Genomic DNA, 17,996 nt, shown 5'->3' with positions numbered 1-17,996 from the left:
TTTATCTTATTATCTTGTTGGTTTCCATATACCACTTCCACTTGAGCAGAACTGACAAGTTTGTATGCTTAAACTCTTAAATCACTACAGCAGATGCCTATTTAATTGAAAATAATGGCATACATTAATTTTCTAACCTGTAGGGGTACCCATAACTAACTTCAAACCAGTCAGACTAGCTACATAAATCACAGACATGAACAGTTGTTTATACATGCTGGTGGGGACAATAGCATATGTTGTCAAATTTGATTTAATTAAAAAGTCTGTGCAATCAGAACCAGCATAATGCATGACACTTCTGTTCAGGATATTTTTGTGAAGAAATAAGGATTCTGACTGACCAAGTTTGTAAATTATTTTAGTGAAGAAAATAAACTGCTCCAGATTTTCCTTAGAAATGTTTCCCTCTTGGGAACTTTTTAACTAACTTATTTTCCAAATGGATAATTTGATTTTTCTTAAGATGAAACCTTTTATGTAGAAATTGACCTATTAAAACACAAAGTTTTTCCGAATCAAAACTTTATTTTCAGTCAAATCCACATTTTCCTAATTTTTTTTTCTTTTTAAAGAAAGTTTTTAAAATGTTGATATCGTTTGACTCAGAAATTTCCTCTCTGGCACATCCCTATGTCTGAAAGCAATTTACAGAATATTCTGCCAGAAACTGGGATCAGCTCTCCATATTTGCCAGAATCAACGTCTATGCAGCTTTGCTATTTGCTAAAGAGAGGGGTAGACTTTCTTTAATCATTTCTGGAGTCATAAATGAAACACAATGAGAAATAAATGGACCACAAATTCACCCTTTTTCACAACTCCACCGAAAAGCAGAGGGCAGTAAGCAGGCTGGGAGAGGAAATTTTGTAGGATTTTATTCCAGTGAGACTGAGCCATTCAGAGGATAGTGGGCACTAGAATGCATTACAGATTAAAAATTCCTGTATTTGTTTATGGGAAGACAGCTCCAGAAACTGCTGCTTAAGTTATTCCTGTCAGAAAGCCACAAAGGATACAAAGGAGCAGGGAACCTCTCAACACTGGGCACAAAACAGGCTTACAAATCCTTTTGGTGGACCAAAACATTAACATACAGCTTTGTGCCACTCAACAGTAATGTCAAAAACATCAGCATGCCATGGGCTGCCAAAACATGAACTGATATTGTGCATTCAGCCCTGAGGCTGTAGATTCATTTCATTTCAAACAGCGGGACATCTGTTTCTGGTAAGAGAAATAAGTCACTCCACTGATCTTTGCATCTGAGGGGAAATAAATACGTAGAAGAATAAATAGAACCCAAATGTTACTATCCTTTAGAAGGCATTAGTAAGAGAAATGGACACATTTTAGTCCTGGAGGCAATGAAACAAGTTAAGTATAAATTTTGATTCCAACTCTCACAGATAAAACCCAACTTGTTGGATTGGCTTTAGGAAAGAAAGAATTTAGACATGCCACATTCCTCTGTGAGAGTTTATGCTCTCACAGAATCCTAGAATGGCTGAGGTTGAAAGGGATCTCAGAAGCTCATCTTGCCTGACCCACGCTCAAGAAGGGCCACCAAGCGCAGCTGGCTGCCTAGGATTAGTGTCCAGATGGCTTCTGAATATCTCCAAGCACAACTCACAATCTGCCTGGGCAACCTATGCCAGTGCTCAGCTGCTCTCAAGAGCAAAAAAAAAAAGTTTCCTTGATGATCAGACAGAGCCTCTTGTGTTGCAGCTGGTGCCCATTGCCTCTGGTCCTGTCACTGGGCACCACTGAAAAGAGCCTGGCTCTGTTCTCTTTATACCCTCCCTCCAGATACTGACACACACTGGAGAGATCCTCTCTGAGCCTTCTCTTTTCTAGGCTCATCATCCCAGCTCTCAGCCTTTCCTCATAGGAGAGATGCTTCAGTTCCTTCATCACCTTTCTGGCCCTTTCCTGGACTTTCTTCAGTATGCCCACATATCTCTTGTACTGGGGAGCCCAGCGCTGGACACAGCATTCCAGGTGCAATCTGTGACAATGACATTCCTGCCCATCCCATGATACTATTACAGCAATGCCCTCTGGTCTGTGAAAATCACTTATTTTAACTGCATGTTAAAGGATATATTTTTATGTATGTATTCAATTTCCACTTTGCTTGGAAAGAGCTTTTATTAGAGATACAAGGATGAAAAGAAAATGGATTATCTTTCATCTGCCACACCAAGAATAAATGATTTTAAAACCATCTTTTTATAAAGAAATTGGTGCATGGCAATGTTCCAACAAAGGTAATTTCCCTAATACTTAACAACATAATCTGTATAATTATAAGATTAAAAATATAAACCAGTTCAGTTTGATAAATAAAACAATGTGGATCCATTATATTTTCAAGCCTCCTGCTTCCAGAAAACAGCTGTAAATGAAGCAATTGTTCAACTCAAGACTACTGATGCAACTACTTTGGGACCTCAGGAAGAACTTTTTGGGGTCTTCTGCTCTATGTGGGAAATGAAGTACCATGAAATTTACAGGAAAACTAAAAACAACATTCTCTTGTGCAACAGAAAAAAGATTTAAACAAACCTTTTTCTCTTGGATCTGCTACAAATTCCGTTTGCCTATATTAAGGGTTAATCAAGAACTGAACCCAAAGACGGATTTTGATAGCTAAAACCTTTTCCAGCTGTTTAATCATAAAATGCTAAAATATAAATTACAGATCACAGTTTAAAGAATTATTTTGAAAATTTATGCCCTGATTTATCATGATAACCAAAACACTAAAAATTATCATAAGGACAACACATCTGATATAATGCATAAATCTTTATCCAAAATTCTTCATGGAAGCATTAATATAATACCCCAAATTTGGGATATTATTTACCTGAAAAACATGTTAATAATAAATGGATTTTAATTGAGTATGAATATATAATGGCAAATTCTCCTGTCTCCTATTAGAGGACTATGGAGGAATTATTCTTCAACTCTACTGGTGCAAAACCCCCAAGTTCTGGCCTGGATAAAAGTTGCAAATGAAAGCTGTATTTAGATCTTGTAAAGCCACATAAAAAGTGAAGTTCAATACTGCTGTATTTATTTTTCTTCAACTCATGAGCACAAGCAGAAAGAAATTAAATTGTTGTTTTATCTTTAAATTAAATTCAACATGTTTTAAATGGTCACAAACCAAAATTATAGCTTCTTGTTGACTAACCACAAAACACAGCTTTTCTTTAGACAACAGTAAAACATTTGGAACAAGAATTAAACACTCTCATTCAGTGAACAAAAACTGAACAAAGTTGCACAAAGTTGTGCATTTCATTAGAACGTTTTGAATATCAAACTGAAAACATGATGTGACTATTAATAAAGATTCTGCTGTTTAGAGTAAAAACCACTGAGAATTGCAGATGAAATTTCTGTGCAGTGTTAGTTCTGAATACCTGAAGAATGCTGTAACAGAAATTTGGCTATTACAATTCCTACATATTGAAATCAATAGGCAGTTATATGAGCCTACATTTCTGAAAAAAAAGAATGGAGAAAACCACTGTGCCTTCAACTTACAAAAAAAATACAACTTATTACATCTACTATGTAACTGTTTCCTAGCCAGCAGAGACATCAAGGGAAATGTGTATAGAGAATAAACAAGAATCCTCATGTGCCATGGCATACCTAGTTTATCAAAGTAGTACTCCTAAAATATCTTGGATGGGATGAGAATTTCTTTGGAACATACCCATGAAAAGAGCTGATTTTCTTGGATGAAAACAATCTGTTTAAATACTAGCTTCTTGTGACCAAATAGAAGGTCAGAGCTGCACAAGAAATAGAACTGTGACTGCAGACTACAGATGCTACAGACACTGGGAAACCTCTGATGTATTAAGGAATTTCAGGGACAACAGATGGACATGTTTGGATCTGCTGAGCATTCAAGCTTCCCACTGAACTGTTTATTAAGTTCAGGACTACAGTAAAAGTCTAAAAAAGCAAAAAATCTTACAGGACTTCTCTCGTCTTTCTCAGAGGCAACAGGCACTTGCACAGTTTCATTTCAGGCAGGATAATGGGATGGAAGCCATAATGGAGACGTCACTCAATACAAAATGTTGAAATAGCTCATTTCTCCTTTGGCCATTAATGCGTGCTTAGGGAAACATTTCCAAGTGCACGTGCTCAATGTATGTAAGAAATGAGTGTCTTTAATGAGTAGGTTAAGACAGTGTGACATTAAAACAGTTCAAAAGTTAAAAGAACCCACCGACTCTTTTCTGCTCATAGTTTTGCTTTGGGAACGTGAGCGAGAGATGGTGCTGAAAAAGGAATCCTTTTTTGATGCAGACAAAGGTGGAGATCCTGTAAATTCACGTCCTCCAGACAAGCTCTCTATGCTTGGAGATGAACTGACGTTTTTTGAAGTTTGGCCTGTAAAGCAAGTTTAAAAAAACAAAACAGTTAATCAATGGGCATTTCCTTTTTCCCACAAATACTTCCTTGTCTCAACTGACATCGACGGAGAGTCACAGACAGCCCAACAAAGAATGAAATGTTGAAGTGTGTCAGCATGCACTGAGAGATTGAAGGACTGTTCTCACATGGAACTTAACTTCTGTATGAGAGAAGAACAAAAAAATCTTTGTGTATATATAGATATATACACAAACACACACAATCTAGTACACACCTACGTCTATATATATGCTAGATGATGTGTGTGTATACACACACACTTACATATATATATATACACGCAACACCCACAAACTGAGGAACTTCATGCCCTGTGTGGCAAAATGAGCAAAGTACCATCTCATAATAATAATAAAAAAATCTGATGTCATCAACACTACAATGGAAATTGCTTTTTCCAACTATAAAACTTGGCAAAGAATGCTAACAACAAGAATTTCAGATTCCAAAAGTGGGTTGGACACTGAAGATCTAGATCAGAATATTTAGACTTTAAGCAGGAAAAAAAAGTAACTTGAGTTTGGACAAGCACATAATCTCTCATGCTTCAAATTTTAAGGCCATTTCCACCTAACAGACACTTTGGTAAGTCTACTGAATAGTTACCTTTTGTCATTTTATGAAGCTTTTGAAATGAATTCAGCATTGTCCACTATCATAGTGAAGACAGCTAGGGAGAATCCTGGGCTGGTTCACCATGGCAGTGTATGCATCAGGCAGCCTCTGATAAGACTAGTTTTCTTCTAGTTGAGGCTTACAAAGTGTTTTCAAATGTTTAAATCAAAACTTTGTTTTCATTAGTTCCAGGAGGAAAAAAAATCCAGTATGTCAGTTTTTATCAACTTTCACTACAAAAATGTTGCCTTAGGACGGACGCTAGTTTAAAAAATCTTTTTATCATGTGTATGATGAAGTCAAGCTAGAATGACTCCATGAAATAGTAGAGTTTTCCATTCTGGAAAAACATTAAATAGCACATAAAGCTAATGCTCAAGAATTTCCCCTGTCTCTTATTTGATGGCTATTCTGATTAAAGGGTTTATGTTCTCCTTTTTCCTTTTCTTTGTGCTTTCGTGTTACCATCTATAGCATTAAGTATGATCCTCTACAATTAAATCATTCACATTTTCTTAAGGCAATAAATACAGATTTATTTATCTGTAAATAAAGAGAGGAGACTGTTAAATGCAAAAAGACTGAACTAGCAAAGAACAAAACATTGCATGTGAATAAACAGACCTTAAATGACAAAACCCAAGAAAGGATCTGGGTTTAATATGCTGAACATTTTCTAGAAGAAAACTCATAAAAATTGCTTCCCATCTTGTCCTTCATTCTCTGTTGCTTTATTCTGCTCACCTCCCCCATAACCCTCCTACATTTTATGCCCTGCTTCCGTGGACCTTCCTGTCTGCCTCCATCTCTTCTTCAGATCCTTCCACACTGCCTCTTCTGCAACTTCTAACTTTTTTCTTTACATATTCTTTACTTTCCACCAACTTCATTCAACTGGATTTTTCTGTTTCTTCACAGTCCTCCTCCAGACACTTACTACCTACCACCTAGTCTGAGGAGCTTCCTTAAAAGTGCATGAGACTGAGGCTCTTGTAGATCTCGCTTAACTTTTGCCTTCCCATTTTATAGAAAAATGGGATATGCATTAATCTTGTACACTGTAAGTAATTCTGGAGATTAAAAAGGCGAAAACACTGCATGTAAAACACCAGAAATAATTTGGTTGCAAGGAAATTTTTAGAAAATTTCTACTTTTAGGATAAAATCGTGTCACTTGGCAACATTGTCATCCTTACAGTTGCCTTTATGTAAGAAAAACGACTTTTTATGCATTTCATAGTGGCAAATGGAAGTGTGCTTTTGAAGTAGGTAAACTTAAAAATAGTTTTGGAACAGATGGAATCACATATTTTACCAAATAAAGCTTTTATAAAAGCAGTTCACACAGCTAAGCAAGACCAGCCAATATAAATGCTAAACGTAAAAAAAAAAAAAAAAGGAAAATGGATTTGGTGGACAGAGTAAAGTGCAACAGAAAAATATTTATTAGGTATATATCAGATTAAATAGTCTCTCTTTACCATCCTAGTAATAAGAAGATATGTTCTCTATAGGGTGAAGATTAAAAAAACAAACAAAAAAAGTTAAACAATGAGCAATTTGTATATTTCACATAGTCTTCATTGTATGACCTGGACTTAACACAATTCACCTGCAAATAAGCAGATAAAAATTCACAGATAATATTGAGAGAAGAACACTTTAAATATATTCTATGTTCCCTATAGGGTGAAGATTAAAAAAACAAACAAAAAAAGTTAAACAATGAGCAATTTGTATATTTCACATAGTCTTCATTGTATGACCTGGACTTAACACAATTCACCTGCAAATAAGCAGATAAAAATTCACAGATAATATTGAGAATATATCTGAGGAACCCACACACATGAAATAATACAGCTTGGTAAAACAATGGAAAAAATGACGTGGAAATATTTTTTTCCATATTCTCTTTCAGCTCTAAGGAAAAAAATGTCAAAAATATAGTAAGAAATTGAAAAGACAGAGAAGTCTCCTCATGGCCACTGCAAACAGCTACACTTCAAAAGATGGCTCACAGTTCAGAGGAACAGAATATGCAACCACTAGCATAACCAAGCAAGATTTTGTGGACAGAATAATACAAGTGTCCTAAAAGGGAATTTGCTCAAGTAACACCAAGAGCTTTGAACAATCTGGTTCTGATGGCCTATAAATAATACAGTGAAAATAAAAAACAAGAGTAATACAAGGTTTAGTTAAACTAAGATAGAGATACAGTAAACCAGAAGTGACAAAAATATTGTATCTGTATGTTTGATACCCAAGTAAGAAGAAAGGTTAGGATGCACCTGATCCTTCTGCATGAATAAGCAAATCTGGGGAAATTATCATTAGGAAACACTATTTTTTTATTCTGCATCCAACCCTATGAACAGTGCCATGATATGGATTATTTGGGGATATAACTGAGAATTAAGAGAGAAAGAACAGCACACTTATGAATAATTACAATGTGCTGCAACTCATAAAGCAGGATCCTTGGATTGTGATAGGCTTTTCTAATTTCCAGAGGAGTCATTGTTTTTACAACTGTAAATAAGAGAGCTGAAAGACAGGTCACAACAATCGTATGTGTTTTCCTTAATGTCACAAAAAAAGAAAAAAGAAAAAATACATTTATGATTTTTCCCAACACAGAAATATAAGAAGTATAATGAATCACAGAATATTCTGACTTGGAGGGGACCCACAAAGATCATTGAGTCCAACTCTTAACTCTGATGCTGCAACAACACTTAACCAAGTGACCACCATCTGAAGTCCTTCAGATGTACCATGTGTGCACTGAGGCATTAACAACCCTCATATAACTTTGGAAACAACACTGTAGACTAACACACAGATTTCGGGATCTTGGGACAATGACACAAATGTCATTTGTACCGTCACTGTTCTGTGTCTTACTGATTTTACATCTTTCTTAATGTGCAGCGTGGTACATTCTGCTCTGTCGATAGCTTGACAAGAAGGTAATGGGACAGAGTTTTAATTTTGTATTATTCCTCAAAAAAAAAAAAAGGAAAAAGAAAAAAGAAGTCTTGCACTTCATGTAGAATCAAAATGCATAAAGATTGCAATAAAGTGCAGTTAATAACTAAACTTGTGTCCTTCTTTAGCAGCTTAATCAGCAACCTGAGAACACTACTGAATCAAAACTCTGATTTTTGCCTGCTCATTTTGTCAGTATCAGATAAATCCATTATGGCTCCTTAAAAAACATTGGAGAAATCTAATCTCTGACCATCTAAGCATATACCAGAAGGTCCTATATAAAACAGGCTGAAGAAACCCCATAAAAATGGAAATAAAAAATACATGCTTATGAAGCACACAGAACAAATATGTAAGGATCCCTGACGTATGCAGTAGTCAAAATACATTACTGTGTAGGATGTCTCAAAAAAAACCCCAAACCATATATATATATACACACACATACACACACACATATATAATATACATATATATATTTATATAGAATACATACATATATATATGCATTCTGAAATGCATAAATAGTTCACAGTAATGATGCACAGGATTTCACACACTAAAAATATTTCTGAAATATTTCTGAGGCAAAAAGGATCAATGTTATCTCCATGGGCTGGCTTCTAAGTGGCTCACTGCTTGCCTGTTGCTAATGATACTGGGACTGAACCCAGGGTGAGAAATGCTCTGCCTCAAAACTATTTGGAAAACACAGATGGGGCAATGGAAAATGGGACCAACCTGTTGGTATTGTGGAGACCTCTGATTCTTGCGAAGAATGATAATTTAAATTTAATGTGATTTATAATTTGGCTGTATAATAAAGTAAAAGGTGATGGCAAGGAGGAGAAGACTTACAATGAAAGGAAAGTGAGCTTCAGGTCTTACTAAATTTGAGTTAAGTTATGGGGGATATAACCAAGAACACTGGTGATCCCCGATAAAACACATGAAAAATCAGAGGAACATGCAAAAAAGACATACAAAACTCATGGCTCATTCTGTTTGATCCCTACAGAGGAAAAGAATAGTTATAAGAAGAGCAAGGAAAAAGATACCAAGAAGAACAGAAGTATGGCACCATATATAATTCAAAACCATTCAGATCTGCTCATCTGTTCTGTATTTGCCATAGTGAGGATGTAGGGTATTAAAATTTGCAAAAGGAATGAGATGAGTTTTATAAAACTTTTCAGATAAATTAGTTTCCCTTTTTCTCCTACAGTGCAATTGGAACAAAGGCTTCCAGCACTTTCAAAATTCATTCAAACCACCTCATCACACAAATCCATATACTTTTTATTTCAGCCAAGGCAGGTTGGCTCCCTGTTAGTCGAGGGCACGACAGTAGATGTTCGGCCCAAAATACCTGCCCCAAATATAAAAAGAGGGAACTAATGCAGCTAAAAGGGACAATGATGGTGGAACTGGCCCCGTGAAAGAGTGGGAAATGAACTACAAAGGGCAAGAGCACAGAGGTTTGCAGCACAGACATGCTGACGCATGGCTGATGCCCGTGAAGAGACACAGACACGCAGACACAAGCAGTCACATACACAAACACACATACACACATGCAGATGCAGGCAGAAACACACAGACACACACAGACAGGCACACACAGACACATACACACACAGATGGACACAAACACATGCACACACACAGAGACACACACACACACTCACACACACGTGCACACACAGACACATTTGCACATGTACACACACAGACACACATACAGACACGCACACAGACACACACAGAGACACACTCACACACAGACGCACACACGCACAAGACACACACACACACGCACAAGACACACACACGTACACAGAGACACACGCACAGACACACGCACAGACACACACACGGAGACACAGAGAGCGGTGAGGGCGCGCAGGCACGCGGAGAGCCGAGCTCTCTCCCGGCACAACAGCGGCGCTCGGTGGAGGGACAGTGGCGGTGCGGGCGGGCGCCGCCCGGGCCTACCTGCGGGGGCCGGGCTGTGCTGCTGGGCCTGGGCCGGCCCCGGCGGCGCCGCCTCGCCCGCCTCGCCTGGCAAACAAACAACAGCGTTAGCGAGGCCCCGCCGCTGCTGCCCGCCCGGGGGGAGCCGCAGCTTCGGGGGGTTCAGCCGGAGCACCCTGCTTTGAACAGAAAGGACATTGTGAGAGAGCGCTGTAGGGACAGGCAAAAGGAAACGGGAAGGCTGGATAACAGGTTGCAGAACCCCGGCGCTTTTAAGTGATGGTTTAGATCAAAATCTAAACTTAACTGAAGAGTCAAAACCTTTTTTCACTGGCACTTTACAGTGTCATTCTGCTATTTGAGAGCTTCACAGAATGGCTGAGGTTGGAAGACCACTGGCCCAAGCCCCTTGCTCAAGCAGGGTCCCCTAGGGCACATTACTCTGGATTGTGTCCTGATGGCTTTTGAGGATCTCCAGCAAAGGGGACTCCCCATCTCCTCTGGGCAGTCTGCTCCAAGGCACGGTCACTTGCACAGTAAGGAAGTTCTCCCTCATATTCAGCTGAAATTTCCCGTGCATCAGTTTCTGCCCGTTGCCTTTTGTTCTACTGCTTGGCACCACCAAGAAGAGGCTGGCTGCACCCTCTTCACAGCTCCCTTCAGATACAAGATCCCTTGTCTGTCTTCTCGAGGCTGAGACTTCCAGCTCCCTCATCCTCACTTTTCTCGTGAGGTGCTCCAGTGCCCTAATTTTCTTTGCAGCCCTCCACAGGACTCACTCCATGTCTGTCTTATACTGTGGAGCTCAGAAGTTGTATCCTTGCTGTCAAAAAAATTCATAATTGCCTAATAATATGTATATTTATATTTTTTAAAAAAGGAAAAAAACCCCACAATTTGTCAATCTGTGTTTTACTCCTTTAATTTGTACTCAGTTCTGCTATTAATAAGGACAGTTTCCTTATCCATATGAAAAGCAAACTCATTTTCTAGAGATAAAGAAATATTTCTAAATAATTATTTAACTTTATAAATAATTCTAAATTAGGGTATCATTTGTTAAGGACATACATGTTGACTATAGAAATCCTGTTTGTGTTACAACAAATGCCATAGTAGTATCAACTCATAAAAACAAAGAGTAGCCTGGAAACTCTTTAAATGAAGTTTTGGCAGAACTTTGTCTTTTAACTGGTCCTCTAATGTGTCCTTGTGATAAAGCCGCATTTAAATCAAAAGCATTTTGGGTTTCACCATGAAATGACCTAGAAGGAAAACTGTATCTGGCACTATCAGGGAAGAAGAGAAAGAGAAATGCTTTTTTTTCTTGGCAATACACTGCCATTTGGTAATCAAAGGACATGCAGTTTCTGAATGATGAAGGATCCACTAGAACACACAGGGCAATGATTGCGATTTTTCCCCATTTTTTTTCATTATCCTTTTTTTTTTAATCTTTCAAAATAACCACCTCAACTGAAAATCCAATAAACTCAATATCTGAATTCAGCTTTTGTGCCAATGAATTACTTCGCTGTGCAGGATCAAGAGAATGTTTTAATCCCTCTTCTGTTAGCAGGCTACCTTGCATAAGTAATCAGTAATGATACCCGATCTTCTTCTGTGCTGAGGACAGGCTGAATGGGACTAATATATTATTAGGAGGAACTGAATTTCCAATTAGATGTCTGGATACTTCGTTCAGCTGTGATTTGTAATGCTGAAGACTCATCTGGAATTACAGGCTGGCAATTATGGTTAGATTTTTTTTTCCAGTCTGCTGTTTTTCCATTTACATTATATAAATTATATTTTTTTTTTCCTACAGAAATTCAGCAAGTACCAAAACTTTGGAGTGAGAAATAATTACAATGGATTATGTAACCCAATCATCCCTCATCTAGCATGAATGGTAGCTGGTAACTCTGAGTGAGTGGTAACTCTGTTGAAACAGAGCTGTTAAAGCTGGGATAGGATTATTTTGACAGTCCTGCAAGGTATTCTGTTACCAAGGGCTTCTTCACAAAGTAGATCAGCCAGTTAATTTAATCTCTTCAAATTTATAAATCTCTACATATTAATTTAAATTGTCAGCACTACTTGAGCATTCAAAACCTGAAAAGACCAGTGAGAGAAAAATGGATGACTTATGTTATGGCTTGATGCCTGCTAGATTTACAGCACTTTGGCCTGTATAACAGGCCAAAGTTCACAGACTGAACATCTGTGAGTATTACATCAGCTGAAATTGCAAATGTCTTTCAATTTAAATCCTAAATCCATGTCTCTGCCTACCTCAGCTAAATAACCAGGCTCCAGGAGGCTGAGGAGAGCTGAACACACAGGGAAGAACAAGAACAGGAGACAGTTAGTGACAGCTAGTTAGTAATTTGGGAGCCTTGTATTTCCAAACTATGCCAAATAATTTTTAGAGAATCAAAACCTACAGCAGAATCCAGATCTAAAAAAAAGCCAGTGTAGAAGCTAAAAAGTTCAGCACCAAAATGAGTGGAACGAGAGCTTCTGAGAGTACGAATATATTTTAAATCCTGAATCTCAGTGCCTGGGATAGAAGTACTGGCAGCTTCTCATAGCTGTGGAGAGTGCCCTCAATCACTGGATTTGCTGTACACTCTTTTTTGAGGTGGTGTTACTGTCCTCCACAGAACAGAAAAGACTTACTCTTGCTTTTAAGGTGTGATGGAGCTTGTGCTGTTTACAAAGGTCTGCAGCAAGCTTCAAAAGACTTTTTAGCGTGTCTTCACCATGGTGGAGCAAATAGGGACTTTTTTGCTGAACATTTAAACTTACTCCAGAGAGAATTCGCTGGGGAACCTCTAAAATACTTTCTATTTCCTTTTGTTATTTTTTGTGTCTCTTTAAAAATACAAAGTATGGCACTTGCAAACAGAGCTGCCATAATTTGAAATTTCTGTACAATTACAGGCAAAATACTTAATAACTGTACAGGTCTGGAGCAGCAAGCAAGAGGAAGCTGCAGTATGTTTTTTCCACTTACCATGAAAATGCTTTGTGCCCTAAATCATACATTCTTCATAACTTTACCAAATCTCCATATTCCTGTTGATAAAGCAATATGTGCACATCTTGCACATGACAATGACCAAACATAACTACGATTTTTTATTCTGATTCCTGCTTGGAAAGTATCAGGTGCATTTCCTGATGATATATGTTAATTGGCCCATACGACAGGCCATCCTTTACCAGCCACATCAAGGTTAATCCACAATCAATTCCATCTACAGGAATTGCTTCAAATTCTGTGCTTTTATTATATTAAGCAGGGGAAGAAAAGAGCCACCCAAGGACCACTTCGGAACTCAAGAGGGGAAAAGAGAACAATGTGATAAGAGAACTATGTAAAACTCTTAAAAAAGCAAAGAAAAACTCTCTCTGAAACAGTGTAAATAATTTTGTTCTACACCTAATTGTACTTACGTTGTTGTGAACAGGATTTGTAGCAGTTTTGCTGCACTTTAGTTTTACCTCTGTACTGTAAAACCCTTGCTGGAGCAAGTTTTGAGATTCTTCTATAACTGGGAGAAGCTGCATATCTGGATTTTGCCAAGCAGCTGCAGTGGCCCTTACAGAAGTGCCTCTATGTGCCTGCTCCAAAAGAACAGCTGTACCTTTCAGTTTGGCTCCCTCAGTGTCTGCTGGGGATGCCATGTATCATGAAAGGGCCTTTGGACCATATGGGTGGCACAGCAAAGAGAGAGAACACCAACTTCAGCTATGAAGTGTTACATCCCTTCTTTTACACTTTCAAATCTGGTGAAAAAAAAAGCAATCCTATGCAAAGGTTCAGGGTCACCAGCCCTCAAGCTCATAACCATGACACTGGATGAGTTGTTAAAAGCAGCAGATACTGTATTGCTCTACATACTCCTTGAAAAGCACATACTGCCATGGGCTGGCTGAAGATGAAAAGCAGTAACCTACCTTGAGTGTGGCAGAGTATAGCAAACAACTACCAAAGCTGAGCTTGTGAGTTTGTTGTCTGAATAAGCTGTCCTCAAGAAATATAAAAAAGGCTTAAAGAAAAAGACTCAGTGTTTACTAAATAAAGTGCCGAGGGTCATCACAAATTATTAAAAGAAAAATTCATATTATGGTTCAAATAACTTCTTAAATAAGCTCCACTCATTCTAAAGGGAATAAAAATTTATTAAGAATTACTCGCTAACTTCTTTCACTTATTATTATGTATTTAGCTAATACTGTTATGTATGCGATTTTTTGCCAGCAACCTGAAAAACATGTATGAAATTAGTTTTCCAGTTCAAAAAGGTTGTATCTAAAAATCTGAAAAATTAATTGATTCATGTTTCATATGGTAATGATTAGTTTGTTGACCTGTCTGATGCAGTTTCTGGTTCGTATATTTTTAGAAGTTCAAAACTTACAATATTTGTACATTCTTGAGACAACATCTAATTCTGTATTGCACTGCAGCTACGCTGTTGTACTTGGCATAGGCATCCTGCCTAACAAAATACTTTTTTTGCTGTTTCCTCCAAATATATACACACTGATATAAAAATCAACAGAAGAAAGAACTTTAGCTCTGAAGATGTACCACAAAACGTCCCTCAGTCATGGTGCTGCCACAGGTTTCCCCTTTACCTTTGCCCAGTTGAACTGGCATGCTTTCAGACTTCATCATCCTCTGCTGCTGTGACTGGTGGTGGTGCTGCTGCTGGTGGTGCTGCTGGTGCTGAGAGGCTTCCACTGAGCTCCTGCTTGGCATTGAAGAGGGAGGGAAGCTGCTCCCGCCAGCAGGAGTGCCCACTGCCCCGCCCGAAGCCATGGCCGGAGCAATGAGCTTTCGGCCAAAATTCAGTAAGCTGTTGGAGACTTTGTTAATGTTCAGAGGAGCAGCTTTAGCACTGGCACTGAGGAAAGAAGAGGAGAAATCATTGCATCATTGCCAATGGTTTGGACAGGCACAGCCATACATGCCTCGGTCTTCAAAACTCAGAGATAAAAATCCAAGATTTGAACATTACAAAGAAGGTGTTTTACTACAGTTGCACTGGAATTCAAATAGAGACCATAGCGACTGGGTATGGTATAAATTTTTCCCAACCAGAAGTGGACAATTTTTTTTGGTCCTTCTCCCTGAAAAATGCAGACTAACCCCAAGCAAAGTGAGTTTGTACCAATTTTCTGAATTTTCTTAATTTACCTTCCTAAATTAAAAAAAAAAAGGAAAGAGTGATAAATAGGAATCCAGGCTCTACAGAATCAAAAACTTTATAAAATTGAATTTTTGCACTTATTCAAGGGGCACTTTAATATTTATTTCTGTTAGATTAAATTCTCTCAAATGTTTAAAATGAGTCAACCCCAAACATTTCTTTCAGCAAGCAAAGCTAACACTAGACTGTCCTTTTAGGTTGGCAGAGCTAGATGTCTCTTGCTCTGAGTTCACCTTCTGCCCAGCCCATCATTTTAAGCCAAGCACTTTTTAACAGGAATCCTGATTTTGAAAGTGATTTTGCTGAAGATCTGCTTCAGGGTATAACACATATACTGAATCACAATCCTTATAATTGTTACTTTTTATTTTTAACTACAGTGGCTATTTAATTCACTTCAGTTATTTGCAACATTAAGAACAAGGAAATTGTCAAACCATTTAATTTGTCTAAAATAAAGAGGCAAAGAACCTTTTAATTCCCAGTGGAAGTGTTCACATAACCCACAGATTAGCAAAGCCATTCCTATTTGTTCATGCAATAATTCCCTGCCTTATATAATTAATGCTTGAAATACCCTTCACAGAAATATATCACAACCACAAAGACCTTTTCACTCCTGAGGTTTCATTTTACTGATCTGTACTTCCACGATATAAATAGCTGTCCTTTAAAAACATGAAGAAATGTAATTAAAACCAACACAATCATTGTACTGGGGAAAAATAGCTTTACAATGTTTCAGGGAAGTTGAACTAAAAATAAACTACAAATGAATTAATATGGGTAATTTGTAACTTCTGCAGACACCTGGAAGAGTAATTTTGATTTTGCTCTTCCTCTAATTTCTCTATTTGTCTCCAGAGATGGGTTTTTTTTAGAATACACAATACAAACATGCACACATATAGAGCACATCAAGAAAATAACAACAGCTGAGTTGTTTAGAATCAGAATAGATACTCAGAATAGACAGAAAAGGAGAGCTATCAGAAGGAGGTATGAGAGCCTGCACACTCACAAGATACAGCTCCAAGCTCTATAGGGCGTTCCTGCCGTATATACTGGTGGTGAAGAAAGATGGCATCTAGAATTTTTTAGGAGGAACAGCAGTGCAGAGACTGGGACAAGTGTTGCTTCCCAATTTATGAAAGCTGGGAAAGAATGATTGCTAATAATTACAGGATGTTTCTGTGCCTCCCAATCTCATTGATTGCTGCTGGTGTTACAAAAAGTCCTTCCACAGTCATCTGAGAGTGAATGACAGAGTCACTATGAGGAAAGCATCTGCAGAACTGTATAAAATACAGTTGCAGGAGGTCCAAATGGTTTCAAAAGCAAACTGAGTAGTTGTGAGAGAGAAGTGTTAATGGTTAGTGACTCAAACAATTGCCTATGTGCAAAAGCTTCAGGTGCTTTGCTGAGGCCAGGTCTGCACCCCCCAACTGAAGGGGAGGACTTTTTGGATGTTTGGTGGCTCCTGGGTGAGAAGCAGAAGCCTGCCGACCCCGACCTGGAAAGAAATCCAGAGACAGCTGTGCACTTGCTGCACGTGTTGCCTGCACCAAGTGATTTAAGGATTACTGATGTATCACAGTGCTGGATCGTTGCTGCAGCACAAAATGGAATTTCTGAAGTTGTAGCTGATTTGGTTCCACTAACAGCTGCAACACCCACCACTGCAAACTCAATAGCCACAATATAAGCACCTCTGTGACTGAGCATTGACGGGTTGGTTTCAAAGTCCCCTTCTAATTGTCCTGCCTTGGTAGTGAAGGAGCCAACAGAGTCGTGGCTGGCAGTTTACTTCAGGCAATTGAATGCCAATACTGTGCCTTTAACCACTGCTAAGCTGTCACGGGCTTGGAAGGGAGGGCAATACACCTTAAACAGCCTTCTGCAAGGGTATGAAATACATTCACCTACCATTGCTCAGGCTGTGCAATGAACAGTCTCACTCCCTCTGGAAATGAGATTAATTGGAGGAGACCTCCCTGAAAAGGTGGGAGAAGCATTAACAGCAGTGTGAAAAGCACTTCATGAGACTGAAGCTGAGATTCCACCTGAGAAATATCTTAAGTCCAAGCTGTTAAACAACTTTAGCCACTAAGGGGTAACCTATCCAGACCAACCTCTCGAGACTTGTATTGGCTTCTTTTGCCAGGAATGATGCCAGCACACTCCCACTGAAGATCAAAGGACATTAGTCACGCCTCTAAGGAGTCCAACACTTTGGTCCCTTTAGACCCTCAAGAACCTGGATTTACCAGATTAACCAGTTCTGAGTGAGGGATGGCCACTGGATGGACTGTATTTTTATGTGAAGGCTCACAGAAAACAGCCAGGGAGATTTGATAATCAGTTTTCCCTTGGGTCCTTTAAAATATTTGGTTATTTTTGTGGTAGACACAGGAGCACAAATGTCAGCATTTCAAACTGAAGTTGCTGCTCTAGCGAATTATGCCAGGCAAGAAAAGCAGTTGGGTACATGAATCAACACTCAGTGGATTGCTTCTTTTTAGTAACCTGCCTGTAGTAGGCTGAGTTTTCTATTTTCTTTTATAGGAACCTGATAACAGATGAGGTCAAGCTGAATGGGAGGTTAGTTATCAACAGTTGCAATAAATCTCATTACATTGCCAGTTTTGGGGGTCATACCAGTAATATGGCTGAGATTCAGAACCCAAACTTTAGTATATTTTTTCCCTCCATTTA

General features: G+C 38.4%; 1 protein-coding gene across 6 annotated transcripts in view; it reads right to left on the bottom strand.

Annotated features, from left to right (window-relative positions):
- TBC1D5 (TBC1 domain family member 5) overlaps window positions 1-17,996 on the bottom strand; it is a 316,631-nt gene that overhangs the window by 40,425 nt on the left and 258,210 nt on the right. For 4 of the 6 annotated variants that reach the window (XM_039703278.1, XM_039703288.1, XM_039703260.1 and 1 more), the window contains 3 exons: window positions 14,707-14,975; window positions 10,078-10,143; window positions 4,262-4,425 (listed from right to left, as the gene is read on the bottom strand). In XM_039703278.1, coding sequence (XP_039559212.1) covers window positions 4,262-4,425; window positions 10,078-10,143; window positions 14,707-14,975 — 499 coding nt within the window. The remainder of the gene's footprint in view (window positions 1-4,261; window positions 4,426-10,077; window positions 10,144-14,706; window positions 14,976-17,996) is intronic. The other 2 variants (XM_039703293.1, XM_039703298.1) reach the window with 1 other exon arrangement.

Source organism: Passer montanus, unplaced genomic scaffold (genome assembly GCF_014805655.1).
Source record: "Passer montanus isolate IOZ18808 unplaced genomic scaffold, ASM1480565v1 scaffold10, whole genome shotgun sequence".
NCBI classification, from domain to species: domain Eukaryota; kingdom Metazoa; phylum Chordata; class Aves; order Passeriformes; family Passeridae; genus Passer; species Passer montanus.
Note: the sequence above shows the minus strand (reverse complement) of the source record. Positions and strands in the feature narration are given on the sequence as shown.